At 41.4% G+C, this 26,434-nt stretch overlaps 3 protein-coding genes across 7 annotated transcripts; 2 read left to right on the top strand and 1 right to left on the bottom strand.

The window, feature by feature from the left end:
• The first annotated feature begins 1,426 nt into the window (after positions 1-1,426).
• On the top strand, positions 1,427-11,433 carry HSP90B1 (heat shock protein 90 beta family member 1). The gene is made up of 18 exons (XM_030237823.2): positions 1,427-1,592; positions 2,065-2,164; positions 2,746-2,887; positions 2,980-3,096; positions 3,469-3,800; positions 4,745-4,856; positions 5,561-5,677; positions 6,265-6,381; positions 7,049-7,186; positions 7,275-7,352; positions 7,435-7,500; positions 7,751-8,020; positions 8,252-8,497; positions 8,805-8,941; positions 9,320-9,398; positions 9,495-9,650; positions 10,196-10,294; positions 11,168-11,433. Exons 1-18 carry the CDS (start codon positions 1,544-1,546, stop codon positions 11,195-11,197), a joined length of 2,385 nt encoding a protein of 794 aa, XP_030093683.1. The 5' UTR covers positions 1,427-1,543; the 3' UTR covers positions 11,198-11,433.
• Positions 11,434-14,625: 3,192 nt separating this feature from the next.
• On the bottom strand, positions 14,626-16,681 carry LOC103813182 (protein brawnin). The gene is given in 3 exon segments (XM_009086398.4): positions 14,626-14,900; positions 16,513-16,662; positions 16,664-16,681. Coding segments are annotated over 3 exon segments (264 nt in total). The 3' UTR covers positions 14,626-14,804.
• On the top strand, positions 16,652-26,324 carry TDG (thymine DNA glycosylase). 5 transcript variants are annotated; one of them, XM_050988048.1, is made up of 10 exons: positions 16,652-16,885; positions 19,234-19,382; positions 20,169-20,398; positions 20,859-20,928; positions 21,528-21,663; positions 21,743-21,825; positions 21,900-21,994; positions 23,452-23,623; positions 23,903-24,031; positions 24,153-26,324. In XM_050988048.1, exons 1-10 carry the CDS (start codon positions 16,671-16,673, stop codon positions 24,284-24,286), a joined length of 1,413 nt encoding a protein of 470 aa, XP_050844005.1. In that variant the 5' UTR covers positions 16,652-16,670; the 3' UTR covers positions 24,287-26,324. The 5 variants fall into 5 exon arrangements, with proteins under 5 accessions (XP_050844005.1, XP_030093687.2, XP_050844006.1 ...); XM_030237827.2 differs by having other exon boundaries at positions 24,150-26,324; XM_050988049.1 differs by having other exon boundaries at positions 16,747-16,885; positions 19,289-19,382; positions 24,150-26,324.
• Positions 26,325-26,434: the final 110 nt, after the last annotated feature.

Genomic DNA, 26,434 nt, shown 5'->3' with positions numbered 1-26,434 from the left:
ATACATTCCTCTCCAAGTAAAAAGTTCATTAAATCATTACTTGCAAGTTTGCTTTTTTGGTATATGTTTTCTTTCCCCAGTCTAGAGTTAAACATGTAAGACGAAAGAGGTGACTGGCACGTGCAAGTCTGGGCAGACTTTTTCAGGATGGTGAGGGGGGTTGTAAGTTGTTTCAAGTCACTTATTAACATAAGCCGTTAACAGTGGTGCACTGCAGAAGTTGCACAGGCTGCATTTCAGGTCCCAAGCTGTAACCCCTGCCAGGGACACTGGAAATGCATGGGAAAGGTCTCATCTCTGGAGCAGCGGGGCTCCCTTTTAGTGTGCCACAGATCGTAACTGCCCTCACACTCACCCTGCCCGGCAAGGTGGCACTGGGGCGGCAGGTCCCGTGTCCCCTAACACCAGAGGCAACTGCCGGAGCCGCCACTCTCCGGCGGGAAAAGAGAGCCACGGGTGTATTAACAACGGCCCCCAAGGTAGGCTAAGGTGCACTAAAGAGCTCCCGGGAAAATGGTTGCCCTGACGAGCGCTGGAAACCAAAATACAGAAACCTACCAACCACCCGGCTTGACTTTTCCTCCAGCAGTACCGAGAGTCCCCAGAGAGGCTCAGCAGAGACCAGCCGGTTTCTCTCAAAGGGGTGTGAGCCACGAGGCGCGCAGAGAGGAGTCGAGCGCCAAGGCCAGGGTCACAAGGACAACAGCCGGGCCGTGAGGCCCCGAACACCTGGTCGGGGGGACCCAGCCATGGCAGGGTCAACGGAGCACCAATAGCGCGAACTACAGCTCCCGGCATACAACGCGCAGAATGGCGCATGTGACCCCCCCCCCACCTTCCGGCCCCTACGCGGTGGGGCGGACGGCAGGACTCGTCAGCGCCGTCCTGCCCCTGCCGGCGGCGACGGCGGTCCAGGCCTGGCTTTACTCCCGCCGCTCGGCCCAGCTGGTTATTGCTCTAATCATGACTTTTATTTCTTCTCGGCACTCGGGAGTGCCGCCCCGACCGGAAATGCCCGTTGCCATAGCACCACATCTCCCCGACGAGCATCCCGGGTGTCCCCAGAAGCGGTCGGAGCTGGTGTTTCGCGCGGAAGACGGCCTCTGTCACTGCCGTGGCCGCGCCCCACATGGCGCCGCCGTTAACCATCGCATGTCATTCATTGCAGCGCCGCGCGGGGCGGTGCTGGCCACGGCCCCCCGCGCAAGCCATTGGCCGAGCGCCGCTCCGCCTGCCAATGGGCACCGGCCACGCTCCGACCGCAGGAAACCGCACATGGAAAGTTACGATTGGCTGCCACAGCTGAAGGCCCCGCCTTTCAAAGCTCTCCATTGGCTGCGTGTTTGGCGTGGTGCGCTGCTATTGGGCCGAGTGGTGCTGTCGTCCCCCATCCCCGTCCCCCCTCCCCCCTACCTTGGGGTTGATAAGGGGGAGGGGGAGGGCCTCCGACCGTTCTGAAGGGACCGCTGACGGCGCGGGACGGGTCTGGGAGTGCAGGCTCAGCGGCGGCGCTGGGGGCTCTTCTCTTGTTACTGCGACCGCCATGAAGTCGGTCTGGGGGCTCGCTCTTGCCTTTGTGCTGCTCCTGGCCGGTGAGCGCCTGCGGGTTTCTAGAAGGTTCTGGCGGAGGTGTCGCCGGGTCCCGGCCAACAGGCCCCCCCCGCCTTCCTCCGCTGTTTGCTGGGGTGAGGGGGACGGAGGCCGCCGAGGAGAGGTGGGGTTTCCGGCGGGACCCCTCCGTCTGCCTCCGCGGGGAGGGAAAGCGGTGCTCGCGCCCTCGCCTGCCCTGCCCGGGCCTGGCCCTCTCCGAGGCTGGGGCGGTGGGGGAAGGGGGCTGCGCGGCTCATCCGCCGTCACGTGCGGGGGCGGAGGGTAGGAGGGGGCCTCCCTCTGCCCATCTCTCGTTTCTCCGTTAGGGTTGAACTCCCCTATGTAGGCGGACCGGAGGGGCAGCGCTGAGCCTGAAAGCGTGGCGGGGGGGGGGGGGGGGGTGTTAAGCGAAGAATTTGGGCAATGCCTATTGTGGAGATAGGGCTCAGAACGCTAGATTCCTTGTTTTCCTAGTGTCTGTCAGAGCCGATGAGGTGGATGTAGATGGGACCGTGGAAGATGACTTGGGCAAAAGCAGAGAAGGGTCTCGAACGGATGATGAAATTGTTCAGAGGTTGGTACCTGGAGCGCTCTGCTTTTTAAAGGGTCAATTTGAGCACCAGTAATGCCTCAGAAGTAAGAGGTGAACGCTGTTCAAAAGAGAGATCCTGTCAGCTGGAGGAAACGTTCTTGTGAAGATTGTTTCCTTCTAAATAAAATTGAGCTTGAGTACTTAGATTCAGAAAAGTTCAACTTGTTTTTATGAAATATCGATAACTGTTAATTTGGGCTTACTCGTGCATGTCATAAATCGTGTCAGTTTAGTGCTTGTGGATGAAATAGCTCAATGCCCATGAAATACCTTACCCCTGTGAGGTGCACCACATGCTGAGGATTGCAGTAGCTTTAAGACTACTAGTATTTTTTTTTTAATTAAATTTAAAAAGTCTTATTTATAAGCATGAATTTTCACTCAAGTTTTTGGATTATGGTAATGTAGTTGAGGGTTGCTGCTCTTGCACTTGACTCCTGTGATCATGTAATTTTGTGCTCCATCAGTGATTTAGAGTTATTGCTGTTGCTTTGTGATAAAATTAAATTAGTCTTGCTGTTTGTGGATGAGACTCTGTGATAAGTTTTTCACTGTCCTAACAGAGAGGAAGAAGCTATCCAGCTAGATGGCCTAAATGCATCCCAGATCAAAGAAATCAGAGAAAAATCTGAGAAGTTTGCATTTCAAGCAGAAGTGAACAGAATGATGAAGCTAATTATCAATTCTTTATATAAAAATAAAGAGGTTAGTGCCTTCATCTTCATATTATGTTAGAATTTTGGGAGGTGTGTGTCTGTTTCTCTCCTGGCATTTCTGACTACTGTTTCCTATTTCAGATTTTCCTGCGGGAACTTATTTCAAATGCGTCAGATGCTTTAGATAAGATACGGTTGATATCATTAACTGATGAAAATGCTCTTGCTGGTAATGAGGAACTTACAGTCAAAATCAAGGTAAGAAGAATTAGATGCAAACATATCTTTTAAAGAAACGGTTGAGGAATGCAAAAATACACTCCATCATTAAATTTCTGGTTTTGGCTTAATACTGATGCAAGTACAAACTAGGACCACATGAGGACCCTTGCAATTAAGTCTTTCAAAGACTACTCCTCTTTTAATGGTAAAGATATGTTTCTGGTTTTATAGAGAGCAGCTGAAGTATTGGATTCCTTTGAAAGAAGGTCTTCCTCATTTCTGTAGTTACTGCAGATTCAGTTTATTGTAACTAGGCATGTTTGAATAGCTACTATGTACCGCTTTTCCTTGGCATGTATTAAGAATCACAGTGAAGTCAAACAGCATTTTTGTCTTTATTTTTTTCAGTGTGATAAAGAGAAGAACATGCTTCATGTTACAGACACGGGTATTGGCATGACAAAGGAGGAGTTAGTTAAAAACCTGGGTACCATTGCAAAGTCTGGTACGAGTGAATTCTTAAACAAGATGACTGAAATGCAGGATGATAGCCAGTCAACATCTGAGTTAATTGGCCAGTTTGGTGTTGGCTTTTATTCTGCTTTCTTAGTAGCAGACAGAGTTATTGTCACATCAAAACACAACAATGATACTCAGCATATTTGGGAGTCAGATTCAAATGAATTCTCTGTGATCAATGACCCAAGAGGGAACACCTTAGGACGTGGCACAACCATAACGTAAGTATTGTTTCTTTAGTCTTAAAATAAAAAAGATTGTGTGGGTACACTTTGCTTATTGGACTATGTGAGTGACTTTAGCTTTGTGACTGATTTACTTCTTGTAATACAGCTTTATTCTTCAGTTTAATAGAAATATGCAAAATACAAACTGCATCCAAAAACAAATGTAGTTCATGTTCTGTTAGATGAGCTAACAAAACTGTGAATGTCTTGACAACTGTCAACAAGTAATTCCAGACAGTTCAGCTCCCTTCAGGCTCATTCAGTCACTCAACACAATTCTGGCCTGGCAAAACCTATACAGGGGCTGTAGAGCTCTGTTTGGAATCTGACTGCTATTTATATATCAGTGAGGCTGGTCTGATGCAAAATTCACACTTTGCATCAGGTAGTTTGCTAGTCCAATTCTCATTGCTTTCACGAACAGGTAAATCTATTTGGTCTGGATTTAGAGAATGTCTTTCTGGAGGAGGCACTCAGTGTAAAAAAGTTGATCTTGGTGCTCTAGTTTGAAGTAAAGCCCATGAGGGTGCATCAAATCATATCAATATGATTTGATGTTTTCATTTAATCTCTGGAATATTGTGTTCTGCCTCAGTCAGTGAAAACAATTGCTGGTTGAGTAAGAATTGTGTTTTTTAAGAGGTGCTTAGAGCTGAACTAATAAAAAAGTTTACTTGCATAAATCTATATTGCTGCGGCTGCAGCAAAAATTACAGGTTCTTCTGAGATGGGACCCACAAGGATCATCAAGTCCAACTCTTTAAGTGAATGATCCCATATGTAGATCAACTCTCACTCTTGGTTATTAGCACTATGCTTTGGCTCAGTTGGTCAATCTCTGAGGCATAAGAAATGTATATTCTGCTATAAAACTGTCAATACCTGTCCAGCACTAAAAAAGGTTTGTTTTGCTTTTTGGTTTTTTTTTTTTTTTTTAGCCTTGTCTTGAAGGAGGAAGCATCTGATTACCTTGAGCTAGACACTGTTAAAAATCTAGTGAAGAAATACTCCCAGTTCATAAACTTCCCCATATATGTGTGGAGCAGCAAGGTAAGTGTATTCAACTGAGCATTGTTCAGTATAATGTTTGGTTAAGGTGTCTTCATGGCCAGATCTTTCATGAATGCTGAGGGCCTGCCATAGAGCTGCTTCTTGTCCAATTTCTGAAACTCTTCTCTTCCTGACTTTTGGCTACTATTTTACTAGGGATTTTGGGGGTTTTTTGCTTTTTTTTTTTTTTTCCCAAATGCTGGTCTGTTGCTAAAATCACAAACTTGAAAGGAACTTGGTGTTATTCCAGCTCAAAGAACTTTACCAAAATAAAAACACTGCTAATTACTGATAAGGATCTTTGTTCTTGGCTTTGGTAGATGGAATCTCTGTTAAGTTTTCAAGTAGAGCCATAGCCAGATACCCTTCTAAAAGAAACAGGACAGTGTCTTAGATTTTAGGCCTGTTGTGATGTTTTCTTAGTATAGCACCAGCTTAAAAGTGTGTCACCAAGTCTCTCATAAGCATTATGTGTAAAGCATTGAGAAACTTAAATTTGAGTGGTGATCTCCCAGTGTATTGAAGGAAAGTATGTATTAATGAAAAAGCAACTGAAAAATACTACTCATAGAAAAGTTTGCTACAGGCAAATAGCAGAAAAATCAGGCTAGTGCTGTGAAAGATTAAACTGTTTGAGAGAGTACTACAACATACCTGGTAGGAAGTCAAGGTCTTCAAATCCCTACCTGTGGTTGTCTCTTTAGACAGAAACTGTTGAAGAACCCATTGAAGAGGAGGATGCAAAGGAGAAAGAAGAACAAATGGATGATGAGGCAGCAGTTGAAGAAGAGGAGGAAGATAAGAAACCAAAAACTAAAAAGGTAGGCTTTGTTAGCCTTGGGGTCCTGTAACTCAGGTCAAATAGCAATTTTCCTAGGTAGTCTTGTAGAGGTGCATTTCAGTAGTGTGTGCTTTCAAGGAGCAAATCCTTTTAAAGTGAGATGGTAGGAGAGAAGGCTTCAAATTAAACCGTCTAGGTAGAAGTCAGGCAGATGATTGGCAGTAGCTTTGTGAAGCTGTGGTCACAGCTAATTATAAGTACTTGCATGAACCACTTGAAATGGTAGCGGAATTCTATAACCTGACACTGTTGACGAGTTTAAATTTAACATGCTTTGCTGAGAAGATTTTTCCAGAGTGGCATTAGAACAGAAATGCTGGTGCTTAGAGAATGTTTAAATGAACATGGAACACACTACATTGTAGACTAAAGTTTTGTTCCCATGTGTTGCTCTAGTGTGTATACTTAAAATGAGAATGTCCAGGTCATTGCATAATTTTGTAAATGAGAGCATGTTTGGGATTTTTATATGCTGTTTTATGTTTTGGCTTCAGTGGAGTGCCTTTAATTGGCCTAACCTGAAGTAAAGAATGAGTCTTTTTAATACTATTGTGTTTATTTACTTAGGTTGAGAAGACCGTCTGGGATTGGGAGCTCATGAATGACATAAAACCAATCTGGCAGAGACCATCTAAAGAAGTTGAAGAAGATGAATACAAAGCCTTTTACAAAACCTTTTCCAAGGTAATCTCTGGGCTTCAAGATAATTCCAAAGCAAGAGGCTTGCTATAGTATCTCTCGCTATGTAAATAAAGCTAAGTGCTTATAGAATGGGCTATTAAGGAAGAATTAATTAGTTGTTGTCAGTAGATGGAAATGCAGAGAGCTTGGAAGGTTATAACATTTCAGTCAGGAATGAATCTTCTTTCCAGAGAGAAGTTCCTGCCATCTAAGTGTTGATTAGACTAAATTTGGAAAGTATTGTGTTGCAGCTCATGGGGAGCTTACTGATGTGTTTAAATGTTACAGGGAAATTTGTATTTAGTCTGAGGGTTGTGGTGTTTGTTGCATGTGGTGGAAGAAAGAAGGAGACAGTTTCCTAGAAGTGTTGTCTTTGTAGCATACAAAGACAACACTGTATCTTAACTGTGGTGTGATGATAACTCTATTGGTTATTGTCCTGTTGGTAACTGTTTAGTGACTAGCTTACTAAAATCCAGCAAAACTTGGGACGTCTCCAGGAAGATTATGTAGGAAAGTTATTTTTATGTGAGTGACTCTTCTCTTGTAACTTAAACTTCTGTCTCCGTGATATAATTGCACTTATTTGCCAAACTCTTTGTTATTATTGTAAACCTATTAACTCACTGGTATTTTCCCCACATCAACTGAAAGTGTTATCTCTTCATAGGAACATGATGACCCAATGGCATATATCCACTTCACTGCTGAAGGGGAAGTAACTTTCAAATCCATCTTGTTTGTTCCTAATTCTGCTCCACGTGGACTGTTTGATGAATATGGATCCAAAAAAAGTGATTTCATTAAGGTAGGACAGAAAAGTGTGTGCTTATGGTTTTGTGGAAAAGAAAAAAGCCCTACAGTAACTTGGGTGCTCTCTGCTCTTGTAAATTTAGCTGTATGTTCGAAGAGTGTTCATCACTGATGACTTCCATGACATGATGCCCAAGTATCTTAACTTCGTTAAAGGTGTTGTAAGTATTATAAATATTACTTTAATTTATTTTTTAACTTCAAATACTGCCAGATGTACTGAAAATTTTATTTCTCAATTAGGTGGATTCTGATGATCTTCCTTTGAATGTATCCCGTGAAACACTTCAGCAGCATAAATTGTTAAAGGTAAGCTAATTGGTTTTAAATTCCTTCATTGTAAGCTCAACAGCATCAAGGTTTAGGAGACTTAATAGCTTGATGAATTTTGTTGCATGGCTCTGAAATTAATGTGAAGGAAACTGAGTTATTGCTGTTTACAGATTACTTGTGGACTTTGGATCAGGGATACAAAGTGGAATTTGTAGTGAAGTAAGGTTGCGTTGAGGGCTATTCAAAATACTTACTGTTGTAACTCAGTATTACTGCCCTTTTTTAGGTGATCAGAAAGAAACTTGTTCGCAAAACTCTTGATATGATCAAGAAAATTGCAGAGGAAAAATACAATGATACATTCTGGAAAGAGTTTGGCACTAATGTGAAGCTTGGTGTTATTGAGGATCACTCCAATCGTACCCGGCTCGCTAAACTTCTGCGCTTTCAGTCTTCTCATCATGAAAGTAACCTCACAAGCCTTGATCAGTATGTGGAAAGAATGAAAGAGAAGCAAGACAAAATCTATTTCATGGCTGGTGCCAGCAGAAAGGAGGTGTGTAAGAGCGAAAGAAAGAGGGAAGGAGTATAGTATATTATAGCTTGCTAAAACTATAACCATAGATGTTGCGAATTGTGTATTTACTGTAAATGTGAAGACTCCATGCTTATGTTACTACTGCAGTTCAGTTTTTCTGGTACCAATATTTGCCAGATAGTTGTACAGGTTTTTGTAGCTGCTGCTACAAATGCAGTTAAACTGATATCTTAAACGTTTTCATGCTAGGCTGAGTCCTCACCATTTGTTGAGCGTCTGCTGAAAAAGGGCTATGAAGTGATCTATCTGACTGAACCTGTAGATGAATACTGTATTCAGGCTTTACCAGAGTTCGATGGCAAAAGGTTTCAGAATGTAGCAAAAGAAGGAGTTAAGTTTGAAGAAAGTGAAAAGTCTAAAGAGAGTCGGGAAGCCTTGGAAAAGGAATTTGAGCCTCTCTTAAACTGGATGAAAGACAAAGCTCTCAAAGACAAGGTAAAATATTGTGTTATATGTAGTGATTATTTTTATTTGTCCTGCTTGCTACAACATACCTTGCAGATGGTTTGAGCACAGACTTGGCAGTAGCTTTTCTGTCTTCATGGGTGAGTCTTTATGGATAACATCTTTATTCGGGAAGATAATGAGTTAGAACATCACTTTAGATTTTTTCAGAGATTCTTGAATCGACAGGGAAGTTTGAGTTATTTACTTTGTTAAGTATAAGCTATTAGCTCTGGGAACTAACAATAGGGTGTTTTGGGTTATTGGTTTGTTTGTTTTTTTTTTCTTCCCTCTACAGATTGAGAAAGCTGTGCTCTCTCAACGTTTAACTCAATCTCCATGTGCTCTTGTGGCTAGTCAGTATGGATGGTCTGGTAACATGGAAAGAATCATGAAGGCTCAAGCTTACCAGACTGGGAAGGATATATCTACAAAGTAAGCTACTGATTCTGTAGCAGTAGACATGAAATTGCTTCGTGTGCCCATAACAAGCTTCCGCCCAGTTCAGATGATCCTGGGTGTTTTTAAGGTCATTTTACAACCAAGTTAGTCTCCATTATATCCTTAAATTGTTATTTTCAAGCTCAGTATGTAAAACTGCTTGGTGAGCAAGACTCGTCAGTGGCGTTTGGTATCTGCCATTTGTTGGCAAAAGAAGATGAACTTAGTAACTTGAGTGCTTTTTATAGTTGCACCAGTATTAAAGAAAGGGAGGATTTCACTTGTTACTGTGACTGTAACCAGCGTATGTATATTTAAAGATATCATTGGGTCCTGTACTTTGAAACTTAATGTTGTAATTTCTCTTCTCAGTTACTATGCCAGCCAAAAGAAGACATTTGAAATTAACCCCAGGCATCCACTGATCAAGGACATGCTGAGGAGAGTCAAGGTAAATAAATAACAGTAGTGAAACATTGACTGACTTGGGTGCATACAACCTGCTTTAACAGGTCTCTCTTGATTTTCTGGTGTTCTTCCATGTTAGGAAAATGAAGATGACAAAACTGTTTCAGATCTTGCAGTGGTATTGTTTGAAACTGCAACTCTGAGATCAGGATATATGTTGCCTGACACTAAGGAATATGGGGATAGAATAGAAAGGATGCTTCGTTTGAGTTTAAACATTGACCTGGATGCAAAGGTTAGTTTGTCTTCTACTTGAACTGATAATTGACCTACTGTTGCTTCATCTTAAAAAGTGCAGCTGCTTCATTCACTTGCATAAAATGAAATGTATCCAGCTTCCTGCAGTTAAGTGGGCCACCAAAAGTCCAGCCATGAATCTGTACTTAAAACTCATGTTCTCCTTTCCTTGCTCTTCATTGTAGCTGCTTGAGATTCTGCTATTTTCCTATGCTTCTTAAGCATATTCCTGTCCTTAATTAAGTGCTGGCTCTACAGGAGTAAACTGGGCACACAGGCCTTTGGCTCCTGTCTCTCTAACGGAGAAATTCCTAAGTGGGTACAAATAATACAGGTTCTCATAACGCTGTGCAAGATCATCTGCTGGCTTCTATTTTGCTGGAGTGGAGCAGTGCTAAACAGATTTTACTTTTTCCTTCAGGTTGCTGGTGGCAAATGTTAGGATATAATACTGAATATTTCCATAGCCTGTATTTAGCTTGTGTACAACTAGTTAAACAACTTAAGCAAGTTAAGTAATTTGCTTGTGACCTTTGTGTACAGGTGGATGAGGAACCTGAAGAGCCTGAAGATGCAACTGAGGAGGCAGAGCAGGATGAAGAGGAACTGGATACTGATGCTGAGGACAGTGAAGCACAGAAGGTAGGGTCTCAGGTTTGATGCTTTCTTGCCAATATTCCAATATTTATGTGCGACTACATCTGTGGGTGCTACCTGGCAATAAAGTTCACTTTGCCTTTCATGACACTAGCTTTTAGTGTCAGGTGTTCCAGGCTTTTCGTGGAGGGGGAAAATAACTGCAGTACAAATTTATTATTAAACTGTATTGTGTAAAGATGACACTGAGGTATGTTCAAAGCTGGAGCTGAGTTAAGCTTTAGAGATTGTAAGAGTGCTCTGTGGCAAGAAAAGGGCAACAAATCCTCTAGTGAAGATAATTATCCATGGTATTTCCACAGCTTGTGGGCAAAAACAATAATTGTGTAAAAAAATTGTGTAACTTTAAATGCTTACAATACAGGCTTGGAACAACACTCCAGACAGCACCATTGCTTCTGAACAGTTCACCTGTCATGTGAAGTCAGCCTTCACTTAGCTCATGTCTGCAGTTTTATTTATGTCTTGATGATATGCTGAACTCTTCTAATACCATAGCTTCTTGATAATACTAATTTGTAAAGTTGCTATGAGGGATCAGCTGGGCCTCCTTTCTTGGGTTGCTTTTGGAAGACACCTGCAAGATGATATCCTATGACTAGTGCAAATATATAGCTTGTAGCAATGTAATTTCCTACTGTTAAATGTCAGATTACGTAAGAATAAATTTGAGAAACAATGTTTATTGTACTATACCTACTTAATTTTGATGCCACTGCTGCTGTGTTTGCACAGCAGTATAATATAATGTGCAGTGACAGTAATTTCTGAACAGATTTCTGTTCTTCTGGAGCAGTTCTTGTAACCTTTTTCCACTTTCCAAAAGTAATATTCTGATTCTCTTTTTTGTCTTCACAGGAATCCACAGATGTGAAAGATGAACTGTAAACTGCACTCAACTACTGTCCTGCATTGGGGGGTTAGGAGGGATTGTGAATTAGATTGTTTTGGGATTTTTTTCCACTGTAAAATGTTGAGGGGTGGTACGGGGTTTTAAGGGTAAAGGAGGTCTTTTTTTTAAGTTCACTTTTCTAAAAACATTCCTCATGAATGTAAATTTGTATTATTTAACTGACTTGGTGTAAAATCTTGTCATGTACAAAATAAAATGTTCCCAAACACCACCAACTCTAAATGTATACATAGCAGAAAGAAATGAAGGTATGGTCCTGGGTGTTCAGGTCCTCCTTTGGCAATCCTTGCACTTTCCCTTGCTGGCACAGCCACACCTACTTGTTGTAGCATCTGCCTGGGGCTGGGATTTACATTTACAAACCTGCTGTGTTGCTGCTTAGCTAAATACACCTGGTAGCTGAGAGCTGTACTAAACTTGCTAATTGAAATAAGACTTTGAGTTGGGTATCTCCAGCAAGCCTGAGAAAGAGGAGATAGGGTGTTCAAAAATGGCATTGGAAATGAAGCTTGTGCTGGACTCTTTGACTTGTCTCCATAGGATAGGCAGCAGAAGCTTTACAGATGAGGGGAGGAAAAACATTTCCTTTCACTAACTGTGGACAACTACCACCTATGAGCTGGTACCATCCTGCATGGCACTTGGAAACCCTGCCTTTGACTTGTGTAGCTACAGCAGTTCTGTTTTCTACAAGCGTTTTTAAAGGTGGACGTTCTTTTCACATATTTTTAATGCTGTGTTACTCCTAAATGTTTTCACACTTGTTCTTGGCCTCTTATGGCAAAGTGCAGTAGTTACCTAATGTTACTGAAGCTAAACCTGTTTAATTTTAGACATGTTGAGCTTCCATTCATTATGTTAGCTTTATGAAGTGGTTTTCTCACTCGTGCCTCTACTGGAAAATATCTTCACAGACTTGGTAAAAAGTGTTTACAGTGAGGATTTGGGGAATTTTTTTTTTGCCTTCCCCTTTGGAAGAAGGACATAGGAGTGGTGCTTCTCCACAGTGATCCTACTTAAGAACCAATCTTTTCTGTTTTGTTAACAGAACGTCTGTGAAGTTACAAGTTTCTGCAGTCTGAAGCAAAAAAAGCTTTCTAACTAGGTGAGGGCACTAAATGCTGACCTGAAGCACTTGCTTTCCATTTACTAGGCTTCTGTATTGCCCAAAATATGCCATGTATGAGTGTGATTATGTCAAGATTTTAGAGTTAGATTGAAGTCTGAGATGTCAAGGAAAGGAAGCTTAGTTTGGGGTGTTCTCAAGGGAGTCAGAGGGGGAGCCTTGAGGGTTCTCAAGGGAGTCTCTGGTTTCTGCTCACTGCAGTGGTATCCTAGAGAAGAGCCTTTTGTTACTGGCCGAGGCAGAATGGTCTAACAGGAGTTTCAGCACCTGCCACAGTCAGCTTTAGAATCAGCCTTTGGCACTAAGTTACTAAATGGCAGAAAGACATATCCCCTTACTCTAGCAGTGAAACTTTGTGCTCTGTAGCAGTCAACCTCCTAAAATATCGTTTATTTTCAGTGATATACAGAAATGTATCATTACTATCACATATCTCTATTGGACCTGTGAGTAACAAAGGTAGCTTCCACTTCTTGTATGGTTTGAAAGTTTAGTTTGCCCAACAAACTGAAGGGGAAGGGTGGCCTCCTCCAGTATTTTTAATCTGTAAGTTACTTGTAGATTTAAGCAAACCTAGTTCTGTTGTATAGCTGAAGTTCTCATTGCTTTAGTTGGTTTGAGGGTGACAAAACTGATCAAATTTCAGAAATAAAGAGCATAGTTGAGTTATGCTTTCTGCTTCTTCATGTACTTCAGCTGAGAGTATCATGTGCACCATAGCTGTGGTCCAGCAGCTTTCTCTACACCCTGCTGTGACAAGTGTTTGCTATTAATAAGCACAAAATGCACTTGTAAGTTGCTTTTTTTTTTTGTCAGCTCTGAAGGAAAATGGTGGCAGTAGTGGAAGTGTCTCTCAGCACTGTTTCTTTCAGTGCTGCAGTTATGCTGCTTCTGGCACTGTCACCTCTGCTGTTTAAACTTGGTGCATTGTCAGCTTTGCTATTCCTAGATGGGCACTAATGAGGACATTTCCCTCAGAGCTAGAAAAGGCAGAGCTCCCTCTTACTCAGTTTCTAGTAGTAGCAGAATACACTTAGAAATCTAAGCCTAATTAGTAGAAGCTTCCCTCTGCAGCCTTTAGATCTGAAAACCCTTTAGAAAATAGAGACAAATACATCTTACGTGTCAGAAATCAACAACATAAGAGGTGATAATCTGACAAAGTGTGCAAGGGCTGGTGAACAGTGCAGGCTTGTTAAAGGGATCATCAAAAAACTGCTGTTCATGCCCCAGTTAGAACAAAACACTGCTGAAATGTGCCATTTTCTCTTCAATAAACTTTATCTTCTGCTGAAGTAAAAGGTTGCCAATATCAGCTTTCTTTAGGTGCAGTAAAGGAAAAAGTCTTTTCACCAGAAGTCAATTTATTAAGATTTTTTCATTGATTTTGTTTGGGTTTAACATCTGTGTTTTACCAAAGCCTCTCTCTCTCTGCCTGCTGTCATTAATAAAGATGCCTGAGAGAGAGAATGTGATCTAGTTATATAAAAAGTGCACACATGGGCACACAAGAGCAGGAGAGGAGCTCATCCCACCAACAGCTCTAAAACTTGGCGAGAGCAGACACATACACATGCATAAGATCTATAAACCTTTTCTCCAAGGAAAAACCACTCCAGCTTATGTAGGCATAAATCAAATAATAGCTTCATAGCCAGAACTGATGTAAATGTAGCACTTATTGTGGTCATTTCTGGATCCCTCTGCTCTTACAAGACTTCCCAGTACTTTGGCAGTAGGAATTAGGGAGTTTTTTGTTTCCTTACTCAATGTGTCAGACTGTGTTTTTACAAGTTAAACTTAAGTGAGGATGAAGCCTATGCTTTGTCCTGGCACCTTTCTCAAGTAAAACAATCCCAACTTTCCCAAGCTCTATACTGTACCATTTAAAACTGGGTTGTTGAGACACCTTCACAGGATGGTGACTGAATCTTCAAGTTCCTGGTGCAAGAATGTTGTGGTGATTCTATTTCCAGACTGAAAGGTAAACCTGCACTTTCTATTTCAGCGTTTTGCATACTTCTAGCTATCAAAAGCAGCCATAGACAGATGAAGATGCCCAAAAGGAGCACAAACAAATCTGATTTCAGTGTAATCTGTACATATTTGTCCCATTTTAACTGAGATGACCAAACTACAAGATTCCAGCCTTATAGTGGACCAAAGCAGATTTTCTGTCAGTGATACATCTGTGTCATGGTTTGACACCTTATTCTGAAGGATACTTAAAATGTAATCCAGATTTATGAACTCACAAGCACTTTGGCACACAACTGATGAGACTTTTACCAACAGCATTCACTGTAGGTTTATTTTTAATGCTGCCTGCAACTCTGCTCAAAGGAAAGCAAAGAAACATGACAGGAGCACAGCATTTCACATATGTATTTCTGCAACTTAAACAGTTGGATAAATATTTTATCGGTTCTAGTTTTCACAACAAAAATAAACTCTGGTCACTGTTGTGAAGTCTGAACTTCGCTTGATCTTTCTTTTAGACCCAACAGTTCAGTTCTCAGTTCTCCAGGCTTAGGAGGTATTTCAGGTATGCTCTATTAAAAACAGAGAAAGACATCAGTGTTGTGACAGAGGAAAAATTAAACTCCCAAAACAGTAAATGAGCTTACTCTGGAAGAGCATGACAACTAAACTGTGATTTTACCGCCCTCTTTTCTGAGCAGAATATAATTCCTACATGCAAATCACCTTAAGAATTATCACCTTTTTGAAACTTGACTTATTTTATAATAGCAAAATACAATTAAAAAACCCCAACAAGATGAAAGGAAGAACAGACTGTTTTAAAGGAGCAAAGCTTATTTTTGCTATTAGAGTGAGTTTGGTAAAGATGTTCTAGCACAGTTGAAGTTTCCTCACATACTCTTGGTGATAGAAAAAAATGTTTCACTGCTTCTACTGCCCTGATTTAGAAATAATGCACTGAAACTGAAGTTAAAATTTTAAAAAGGTACCAGATAAGATGACATTTCAAGAACTGCACCTCCTCAAAATTCATGCTACTTAAGAGATATTTATTTAGAGTGATCAAATCATCTGTATGTCAATTTGCCAGTAATGAAGGCTACAGTAGAGACTACTAAAACACATAAATTCTAATGTATTTATCAATGACTGAAGCATCATTGCTTCAATTTTGAGCTGACAGCTCAAGCATGGTATTTTTTTAAAACTTATTTCCCATTTGAAAGTAGCCCAGAGAATTAAAAAACACAAGAAAAATATGTGAGCAGGAGGATGAGAGAAAGTTTTCAAGTCAGACCTCCAGGAGGCTAAACCAAACCATTATTATCCCTAGTGGATGGTCTCATTTAAAGTTTAGTTCTGTGATTGCCATTTTTACATCCCTGGCTGTCATAATTTCTAATTTTAACTATTGGTCACCTTCATTTCCATTACTGGAGGAAATACAGTCTATTTAAATATAGTACAGCCACTTCTTGCCACTTTTGCACACGCTTTTCAAAACCCAGCTTCCCACGGCAGAGACCCGTTCTCGACACATGGTATTATTTCCACAGTGGAGGCGACTCCCCAGAGTCACAGAATCACAGCATTGTTAGTGCTGAAGATCATCCTCTGGAGATCATGCAGTCCTAGCCCCCTTTCAAGCAGGGTCACCTAGAGCAGGTCACACACGAATGTGTTCAGGTGGGTTGGAATGTGTCTAGGAAGGGAGACTCCATAACCTCCGTGGATCGGCTGTTCCAGTGGTCTGCCACCCTCAATGGAAAGTTCTTCCTCATATTGAGGTGTAACTCTTTATGGTTTATTTTATGGCCTTTGCTCCTCATCCTGTCGCTAGTCACCACTGAAAACAGTCCGGCAACATCCTCTTGCCACCCACCTCGAAGGTATTTACAAGCATTAATGAGATCTCCTCTCAGTCGTCTCTCCCAACAGACACTGCAGATCCTGCATTATCTTCGTGACCCTTCACTGAACCCGCTACAGCAGCTCCTTGTCTTTCTTGTACTGAGGACCCAGAACCGGCCACAATGAAGTCCTGGCGGCCTGGCCAATGCCTCTGTAGAGGCTGATCTCTGCCCACCGACAGGCCAGAGACCTTTCCGAGGCACAGCCTCTCCCGCAGACCCTGAATCCCGCACACACGCTACCAGAGACCGGGACCCTCCGAGCACTTACAAGGTCAGGCCTGTAGTACCTGTGCACGACCTCGGCCCCCGCGAACATGGCCAGCATGCTGGCTGCTAGCGCCCGCAGATAGGTGGGCCACGGAGCGCCGGCGGGCATGGCTGCGGGCGCGGGCCGTGTACACGGACCGTGTGCACGGACCGCGCCGGATGTGCGTCATCCCCCCCCCGCCGCCGGGAGGGGGAAGGGAAGAGGGAACAGGGAAGAGGGTGCGAAGGCCCGCCCTCACTGGGGAGCATCGTGCCAGGCGGGGTGAGTCGCGACACACCATCCGCATTTCGGCTAGACCGCTGGCCGCCCCCTCACGCCCCCGCCCGGGGCTTCCGCGGCTCCGCCCTGCGCCGCCATTGGCCGACGCAGTCACGTGAGTGGGGCGCCCGGCGGGTCGGTGGGATCGTGGGGGCGGCTGGCGGTGACAACCGCAGCGACAGCGACGGGCCCGACAAGCGCGCCCGGCATGGAGGGCTCGGAGCTGGGCAGGTACCGGCGGGCATCCGCAGCCGCTCTCGGGCCTCGCGGTGGGGATCGCCCATTGTCCTTCTCCTCCTTCCCCGCATCCCACGGGAAGTCAGGGCCGCGCTGTGGTGGCCGCCTCCCTCCCTGAGTACAAAGAAGGAGGGAAGGCGCTCCTGGGGGCTCTGTGGCTCCCGGGCCGCGGCTGGGGGAGCGCGGCGGCCCTGGGCAGCGTGGGGCGCGATCGTGTCTCTGCTCCGAAGGGGATTTGCGAATTACTTAAGATCTGGTTTTGTTGTAGTGAACATATATTTTTCTTTACCTTTTTCTTTTTGTTTTCCTTTGTTTTTAGCATGAATGGAAAGGGGGGCGCGGGGAGAGGAAAAAATAATGAACTGAAAGGAGGGGAGAGGAGCAAATCACTACCTTTTCATCGTGAAAGTACTTAATTAAATCTTCTGTAATATGTATACATCAATACAAAAAAAAATATTTCTGAACCCACGCAAGAAATCTGGCCTAAAATATACACAAATCTTAAAATCAGTTTTGTTTGGTTCATTACTGCACAAGTATTTTATATAAAATGGAACTCTTCTAGCAGAGGGTTTAAAGTATTCCATGTACTCAGAAAATCTCCTATAGCTTCATTAGGCAACTTCCCTGGGAATCTGTTCATATCTATTCTCCTTGTTTCAGGATAGATATCTGGCTTAAAATTAATGTCTTGATCACAAGATTGTGGGTTCCTTAAAAACCCAGTGTGTAGTAGGGAATGGTCCCTTCTTTTGAGAAATTTAAAATCAGAATCATTTAGGTTGGATAAGACCTCTAAAATAATTGAATCCAGTCATTAACCCAGCACTGCCAAGCCCACCACGAAACCCTTTCCATAAATGTACACATCTACAACATTTTTTAAATACCTCCAGGGTGGTGACTCAGGCAGTTCCCTGGGCAGCCTATTCCAAGCCTTAACAAGTTAACAAGCCTTTCCTTAAAGAAATTTATCCTAATATCTAATCTAAACCTCCCCTGGCACAATATGAGGTCATATCCCCTTGTCTTGTCACTTGGTGCTTGAGACCAACCCAGCTTCAACCTCTTTTCAGGTGGTTGTGGAGAGTGATGTCACCCCTGAACTTCCTTTTCTTCAGGGTAAACATCCCCAGCCCCCTCAGCTGCTCCAGACTTTTCCTCAGATCTCTTGCCTTTCTCTGGACATGTTCCAGCACCTTCCTGTAGTAAAAGGCTCAAAACTGAACACAGGGTTCAAGATGTGGCCTTAGCAGTGCCAAGTCCAGGGGGACAATCCCTGCCCTGGTCCTGCTGGCTACACTGTTGCTAATACAGGATGCTATTGGCCTTCTTGGACAAATATCACTATATCTAAAAATTATTTAGTGTTTTAATTATATCTCTGAGATGAAAAAATTATTTCCTGAAAATCTACTGTTCACCAAGTCCTTGCTATGTATTTGTGAGGCAGTAGAAGCTATGGACAAGAAGGTGGCTATGTAGGTAGAAGGGAGTGACAAAATAAAGTAGAAATGGGTGTGAGTGTTGTATATGACTAAAAAATGTGTGAAGGGAGAGAACTGTCTATGGAAAAATGTCTTTATGCATAGGATCTCTGTATGTGTGAACACTGCCACGTGGAATAAGTGCAATACTTGTGTTGGGACCCAGTGTGCAATGGCAGGACAACATCTGCCACACAACTTGATAAAGCTGTTTAATAATTTGCATAGTGACAAATCCTGTGTGTATTCTTCATGCTTTATAGCCCTGAATGATTCATCCATTCTGTATCTTACCAGATCAAGCAACTGACATCACATAAAAAGATCTAATCTTTAGGGAACTTGTAGAAGCCCAGAGAGCTTTAGCTCAACATCTGTTATAAATTGTTGGTCTGTTTGATAGACAGTTTTGGAAATGTGTGCTACAGTGACTATACCAAAAAAAAAAAAAAAAAAAGATGATAGTTCTGCTCTTCCCTTGCAAATGCTATGTTAATTCCACATCATAGCCATCACAGGAGAACTGTGCTGTTAATGTTGGGGTTAACTGATACCAGCAAAGCAGCCAGACTGCTTTGATGTTGTGGATAATTTAGTGCCTTCTTAACAGAGTCATCAGAGAATGTAAATGGGGTACATATCAGCCTTGATAAAGTTTGATGTTTACCTTCTGTTTGGTTCAGCGGTAAGTTTCTAAATTGTTGATAAATTATTTCTCTCTTTCTCCCTCTCTAAGATACTACGCATATCTTCAGCAAGCTCAAGCATTTTACTCGTCTCCGTTCCATCAGGTGATGACTGCAATGCCCAACATGGAAATGATAACTGAGCAGCCGACTCAGGAGGACATTCCAGAGCCAAACATTGCTCAGGAGCCTCCAAAAGGTAGCTTGACTGGACTGATCGAGTGAGCTGAAGTGTGAAGTGAGAGTGATTGATTGGAAAAAATATTGCTCTTAAATTGCTTCCTTGGACCTATTGGATTTCCTTTTCTTGATGCTCACTGCAGAAGTATTGATTAATTGTATTCTTTAAGAAACGTGTTCTAACAGACAATTAAAAAGACAGAAGGTAAACTCATGTGAATGTATGCTCATTGTTCAGTCTCACGTAATTATCTTGTTCCAAGAAAAGCAGATTTTTTTTTCAATAGGTAAATGCATTATTTTAGTAATGGGTTTTAGCATTGTGTTAGAGAAGGGTTTTTAAAGATTCTGGCTTCAAAATACCTATTTTTTCATCTTTCTGTAAGAGAAGTACAGTATAATTTATTTTAAATATTTTTGTTTGAATGGTTGCTTAGTTTGTGTAGTAATCACAGGTAGGGAATTGGTTACTAAGAATTGTTTTGTTTTGTGTGGCTTATTTAAACAAACACTAACTGTTGGAAAGTGACACTGTTCTACAGCTCAATTATTATTGATGTACGTAGAGAGAGAGAGCAATCTCTGAGTGGTCATGTCATGGCCAGTGCCTGTACTGCCTGAATCTCTAAACTCTTAAGAGCCAGAAGATGAGGATGCTTCAGGTGTGTTGCTTAAATTAATGAATTTTGAAGGTAAATTTACCACCTTGATTTCTCTCTGTGTCCATGCATTTAGCTGAGTCTATTTGAATATCCACACTGCAACATGGGAAATGTACAAAAAGAATATTTGTTGTGTGTTTCAGAAGTTAAAAAGGGGGGAAGGAAAAGAAAACCCAAAGCAACTGAGCCAAAGCAGCCCAAAAAGCCTGCTGCTAAAAAAGAAAAGCCATCCAAGTCAAAAGGCAAACAAGAAAAGATCACAGATACTTTTAAAGTCAAAAGAAAGGTGGACCGTTTTAATGGTGTATCTGAAGCTGAACTTCTGACGAAGACTTTGCCTGATATTTTGACCTTTGATCTGGATATTGTGATAGTGAGTAATTCAGTTTCAAGATTAGGTAGAAAAGTCTTGTATTTACTTGTTGTGATTTACATTCTTTCTGCTTACTCATCTATATTGCTTATATGGCAAGATCTTGCAAGATAAAGTACATAAACTGTTTCCTGTGTGTAGAGCTGCTTTGCATTTTCTGATAAAACTTAGTCCTAATTTTTGAGAAATATAAGGCTCATGTTTAGTACAGATTCATGAGAGCCCATAACTAAGTGCTTTATTTCCTGGAAGCTCTGCACCCTCTGAGCTGCTCTTTTGACCTTGCACATCTGAATGAGGCACTGCTGCAAAATTGTTAAGTTTTTTAAATAATAATGGAAGGTGCCATTAATACATTTTTGTTTATTAACAGTAACTTAACCATCCTTACTGTAACTTGATTAAATTCTTGACTAGCAAGCCATGTTGTCAGTGTTATAATGGACTGGTATCTTTGTAGATTGGCATAAATCCTGGCCTGATGGCAGCTTACAAAGGACATCATTACCCAGGACCTGGAAACCATTTTTGTACGTTTTTGGTTTTCTTTCTTCTTTCAGCATTTGCAGAACTCTGTTAGAACTTGTGGCATTTTAAGTAAACTTGGGTTTTGTTTGGTTTAGTTTGGTTTTTGTTTTTCTCCTGGGTTTTGGTTTGTTGGATTTTGGGTATTTTTTCTTCAGAGAGCAATTTTTATATGCTAAATATGAGTTCAAGATAGCAAGTTCTGTCACAGAGGCCCAGTTAAAGGAGAAGCAACGGCAAATTGTCAAAGAAAGCTGACACATAGTATTTGCCACATTCTTTCCCCCAAAATCCATATTGATCACTGCTTAAATGAATCGCAAAATCTAAAGCTCTGTACTGAACTTCTAGAATAAAAGACTGGTTTGCCGAGTCATGATAAGGAATTCCTGTTCACTGAGGCCTTTCTGCCCTCTTGGAGGAGGTAAAGTAATATTGGCTGTTTTAAAACTTTCTGGATAGGTCAGTAGTCTTCCCAAATTAACTGATACTTCATTAAAATAGATTCTTCCTTTAGCATTCCAGTACTGCAGTAGTTGAGTGGATTTTTTTGGTTCTTTTCCTTGGAAAAAGGTAAATGCATGTCTGTCTTCCTACTTCACAGGGAAGTGTCTGTTCATGTCTGGTCTGAGTAATGAACAGCTGAACCACATGGATGACCACACCTTGCCACATAAATATGGGATTGGATTTACAAACATGGTTGAAAGGACAACACCTGGAAGCAAAGACCTCTCCAGGTAAGACAATAAAAGGAAATATCAGGCTTGTTAATGAATTAATAGTTATGATTATAATTTTGAGTATTTTGTCTTTTAGCAAAGAGTTTCGGGAAGGAGGGCGAATTCTGATGCAGAAGCTACAAAAGTATAAACCTCGTATAGCAGCTTTTAATGGAAAATGTGAGAACTTTTAAATGAATTTTTTTCTGCCAGTAGCTTTTTTTTTTCCCACTTACCCTATATTTTCATTTCAGGTATTTATGAAATTTTTAGTAAAGAAGTTTTTGGAATTAAAGTTAAGAACTTGGAATTTGGGCTGCAGCCACATAAAGTGCCAGATACAGAAACTGTAAGTATTGAGATTGAGAAACAAAACTAGGGCACTCCATTTTGATTATTTAAAAATTAATGAAGTCTCAGGGTTTGCACACACTTAGGATAACACCAATTTGACTGGAGTACAAGAGGTGTGAAAGGTTTTTACTTAGATAGAGAAAGGGGAGTAGTGTATTTTTTGGACACATCTTTAATGCAGCATCTTCAAGGCTGAAGAAATGGTATGTTATGATTAGTAGGTTGGTGCATTCTCTGAGGACTGCATAAAATACAACGTGTGCCTGCTTTTATGATAATTTTCATCTGATCCCCTTTGTGTCCAATTCCCTGGGTATTTGTATTACTGGACTTTGATACTGACCATGACCATGGAGTGCCACAGTGGGGGAGGAAGAACAGCAAGTCCATCCTTGTGCTACTGCACACGACCCTTCAGGATTGCTGGATCGGGGCATGCCCAAGTGCTTCCGTCAGACTGGGTCTCCTTAAGCTGATCTGCAGTTTGAAGTTAAATTGAGTGTTTAAGATAAAAAAAGCAATTTGATGGAGTGCATTAGTCATAGAACTCTAGTGCTGGAAAATATCTTGAGAGACCAGCTATGTATCATTAATAATTGGATTGTTTAATGTGTTCTTATAAACAAGTTAAAGCAAAGGCGATTACTCTGTTTGCCAAGGTAGCTTATTCTAAAGCTTCATTACCTTGTCAGTTCAAAAGTTTGGTTTCTTTTTCTTCTTATTTCTATCCTCAATTACTAGTGCTTTCTCTAAAGGTGGAAGTGTTGCCATTAGAGCCTGAAGAATCATTGGATAAAGTATTTGCTCCTTAGGTAGCTCTTAAGGACTTCTACAGTAGATGTATTTGTAAGAAAAATAATCCCCTTTACTGGTACTTGTCCATAAAGACTGCATGGTAATAGAAGTATTGAACACAGTTTGTTTTTCTTGAACTAACTTGATATCTTTAGTTAGGGCTGTTGGCAGAGGTAGAAACACTGAAGCTGGCTCCAACCACACTAACAACAATTTCACAGCCTGGCGTATATCATGCAGATGCACTTCGTCAATAAGCCAGACTAATTAACCTGTGCTGCCTCCCTCACTGGTTTGGGATCTTTGCATGCTATCACATACTCCTCTATGCCCTGGCTCAGAGCTCTGTTTGTTCAGGGAGTTCTGGAGTGTGCTCTGCTCTCTTGTAACACACATGGGTACTGCTTCTTCTGCAGCACATAAATAACTGCTGAAAATTGTGCTCACTTAGCAGCTGGTAATCAGCCCTGTCTTCAGGGCAAGACAGATGGCTGGCCAAGAAAAATTAAAACTCATTTTAGCCCCTTCCACAATCACCTGTGGCATTAGTTGAAGTTTGTACAAATAGGTAAAACAGTTAAGTTGTTCTGAATGCACTGAGTATTAACTCATAGCTCGGGGATCAGTAATGCTGTTTTTCTTGGTCTTTGTCTCAAGCTCTGCTATGTTATGCCATCGTCCAGTGCAAGATGTGCTCAGTTTCCTCGGGCACAAGATAAAGTTCATTATTATATTAAGCTGAAAGACTTAAGGGATCAACTGAAGGGCATCACACCCAACACAGAGGTCCAGGAGGTGCAGTACACATTTGACTTGCAACTTGCACAAGGTATTGCTTTTATTTTGTTAACACTTCACTAAAATGTAGTGTAGTGTACAATACTAGCAGTTTCCCAAGCAGAAAGAAATGAAGAATTTTTTAATGGGGAGATGTGATTCACTAAACTGTGTGCTATAGAATTACAGATTCCATTCTCTGTAGTACAGCCTATATTTTTTAAGGGGAGCAGATAGAATGTTGTAGAATTTGTGGCGGTTTTTCTGATAAAAGTCCTCTTTGATAATTTTTATTCTAAATATCAATGCTTGAGCTGTTCTGTTTGTGCAGAGGATGCTAAAAAGATGGCTGTCAAAGAAGAAAAGTATGACCCAGGCTATGAAGCAGCATATGGAGGAGCTTACTGTGACCGTGCAACATATGACACTGACCAGTGCAGCTTGTCTTCAAATGGAACTGGTAAAGTGCTTGGGGCATTCAGTCTGCAGCCATTGCTGGGGAACATTGCTGATTGTGTTTATTAGCTGCAGCATGGTGTCAACTGCCTTAAAAAATTGTCTGATTTTTGTTTGTTCAGCAGGAAGCAATCCACAGGACTGCGAAGGGTCCTTTAGTGAGGTTCCTAACAGACAGTGGATGACACAGTCCTTTGCAGACCAGATTCCAGTGTTCAATGCTGGCATGACGCAGGAAGAGGAGGGAAGCAGCGTTTAGGAGCTGTTCTTTCTCGGCTATGCACACATGCTGCAGTTTTAATGCAGTGATCAAGATTGGTACCTCAGTTCTCCAACTGAAGCATCTGAATAGTATTTTATCTCCCCTAGTTATTTTATTATAGTCCAAAGTAAGTGTGTGGTAGGCTGAAATCAATGAACCAGATAATTCTAAGGAACTGTCCAAACTTTTTTAAAAAAAGTTAGCCCTTTTTTGTATATGAGGTTTATATTTAATGTTTACCATTTCTTGCAGTTTTGACAAATTGCTTTCTTATTTGTGAAGATTTCTTTGAGTTGTTAATTTTATTCCATAAATTGCAACGTGGTAGGAACAGCAGCAGTATACTTTTTACTGATGCCTCAGTATTTGGATATCTCTTAATACTTTTAAATCCAGAGGGGAAAATGGAAAATGTACCCTTACCTTGTGTGAAGCGGTGTTTTTAATCATGCACAGTTAAGGAAATGGTGCTTTTTAAGCCTGCCTTTTACCATCTTAAAAAGTGTAGAAAATTGTGTTCTGCAGCTATGGGTGCTGTCTTCTGGGTGGGATGAGAGAGGTCTGTCTGTTCAGTGAGTGTACCATAATTGAGGATGAAGGGAGTGAAGACATCATCTCAAGTCACAACACTGGAGAGGAAAGCTTGTGTCACACAGGACAGGGCCTAAATATTCTAGCTGAGCTCTCTTAGGATAATGTTTCTCTTAATCACTCCATCTCTTTCCCCCTTAAATTCCAATGTAAGGAACTAGAATTACTTTTTTAAAAAAAGCAAAAACAAAGAGCAGTGGTAGTTCTTGGATTCTGTGTTGTTTAAACTCCATCATTTCCATAAAGTTAGTCCCTTTACCTGACCTTTAGCAGGAGATAACCTCTTTGAATGATACAGAGAATTGGAAGACTGCTTTCTCTTTAAAAGTCATGTACAGCTGTGTTATTTATTTATTATCATGTACAGTTAGTACAGGGTGAAATAGACTTGCATTTTGGCAGTTTTTAAAATTAAGTTCTTTTCAATCTGTAGTACCTTAGAGGGTGTTCCCTTTATTCCACTTAAAAACACTGAGTGGAATACAGGGACAGCTGTTCCATGAATAAAAAGTTTTCTGTAGAAACTATAACTCTTCTGAGGGACTTGCCTAAATGATACACATTTTTGGCCAATATTAGTGACTGAGGGGGAAAAAAAATTCTTCCTGGTGCCTAATTCTCATCTTCTTTCCCTCTTTTATCATGTGAGGAAAAGATGAAGTAAAAGCAATAAGCTGATCAAAACACTTAAGTTTTGATGCTCTTATGACATTTGGTGCTTCACATACTTGAAAACAGACGCAAACAGTATCTCCACACTCCATGCTGGTCCGAGATTCCTGTACCAGTGTGATTTATCCTCTCTTCACAGCTAGTGACAGTTGTCAGTTGTGTGTAACTGGTTAGTGTAGGTTCTAATCTAACACCTCTTACAGATATCACAAACTGTCAACCTGTTGTGAAGCAGGCATGTTGTTACAGTTTGTTCCCAAATTATGTGGCTTAATTCTGAGAATCTTCAATCGAGTGAGTGTGCATTATGATTCTGATTGTGTTCATTAGCTGCAGCATAAAGCTGTTCCACATATTGTTAGAAAGGTATAGGACTTGTCTTATTTAAAGCGTACCGTATCATGTATTGCTGTTTACATGGACGTTTTCCTGCAGGTGCTTGAAGTATCTTTCATCAGGGATTTGCTACAATTTAGTTTTATTTTTAACAAAATTAGAAGCATGAAATTAGAACTGCTGAGTATGTAGCACAGTAGGATGTAACTCCTGAAAGGCTATCCTATTTGATTGGAAGGGAAAGGTCTCTTCCTTAATGGAATCACCCACTTGGTTATCTGGGTATAAAATACAGTTGAGTGTACAATAACCATTCCACTAAATACAGAAATTCTGTGTCCTTCCTCAAAACTGGTGCTCTTTTTGTTACAGTGATACAGAAGTTCTTAATCTGTCTTAAATCTATCAATGTTTCACAATAAAATCAGGAATTGTACTGCAGTGTATTGGAATGTATTTTCCATCTTGCTAAGTGCACTACAGGATGTGTTATACACAGAGATGCCACAAAACAGTCACCCCATAACAGAGCTCAGTAACATGTGC

Source organism: Serinus canaria, chromosome 1A (assembly GCF_022539315.1).
Source record: "Serinus canaria isolate serCan28SL12 chromosome 1A, serCan2020, whole genome shotgun sequence".
Taxonomy (NCBI): Eukaryota; Metazoa; Chordata; class Aves; order Passeriformes; family Fringillidae; genus Serinus; species Serinus canaria.
Note: the sequence above shows the minus strand (reverse complement) of the source record. Positions and strands in the feature narration are given on the sequence as shown.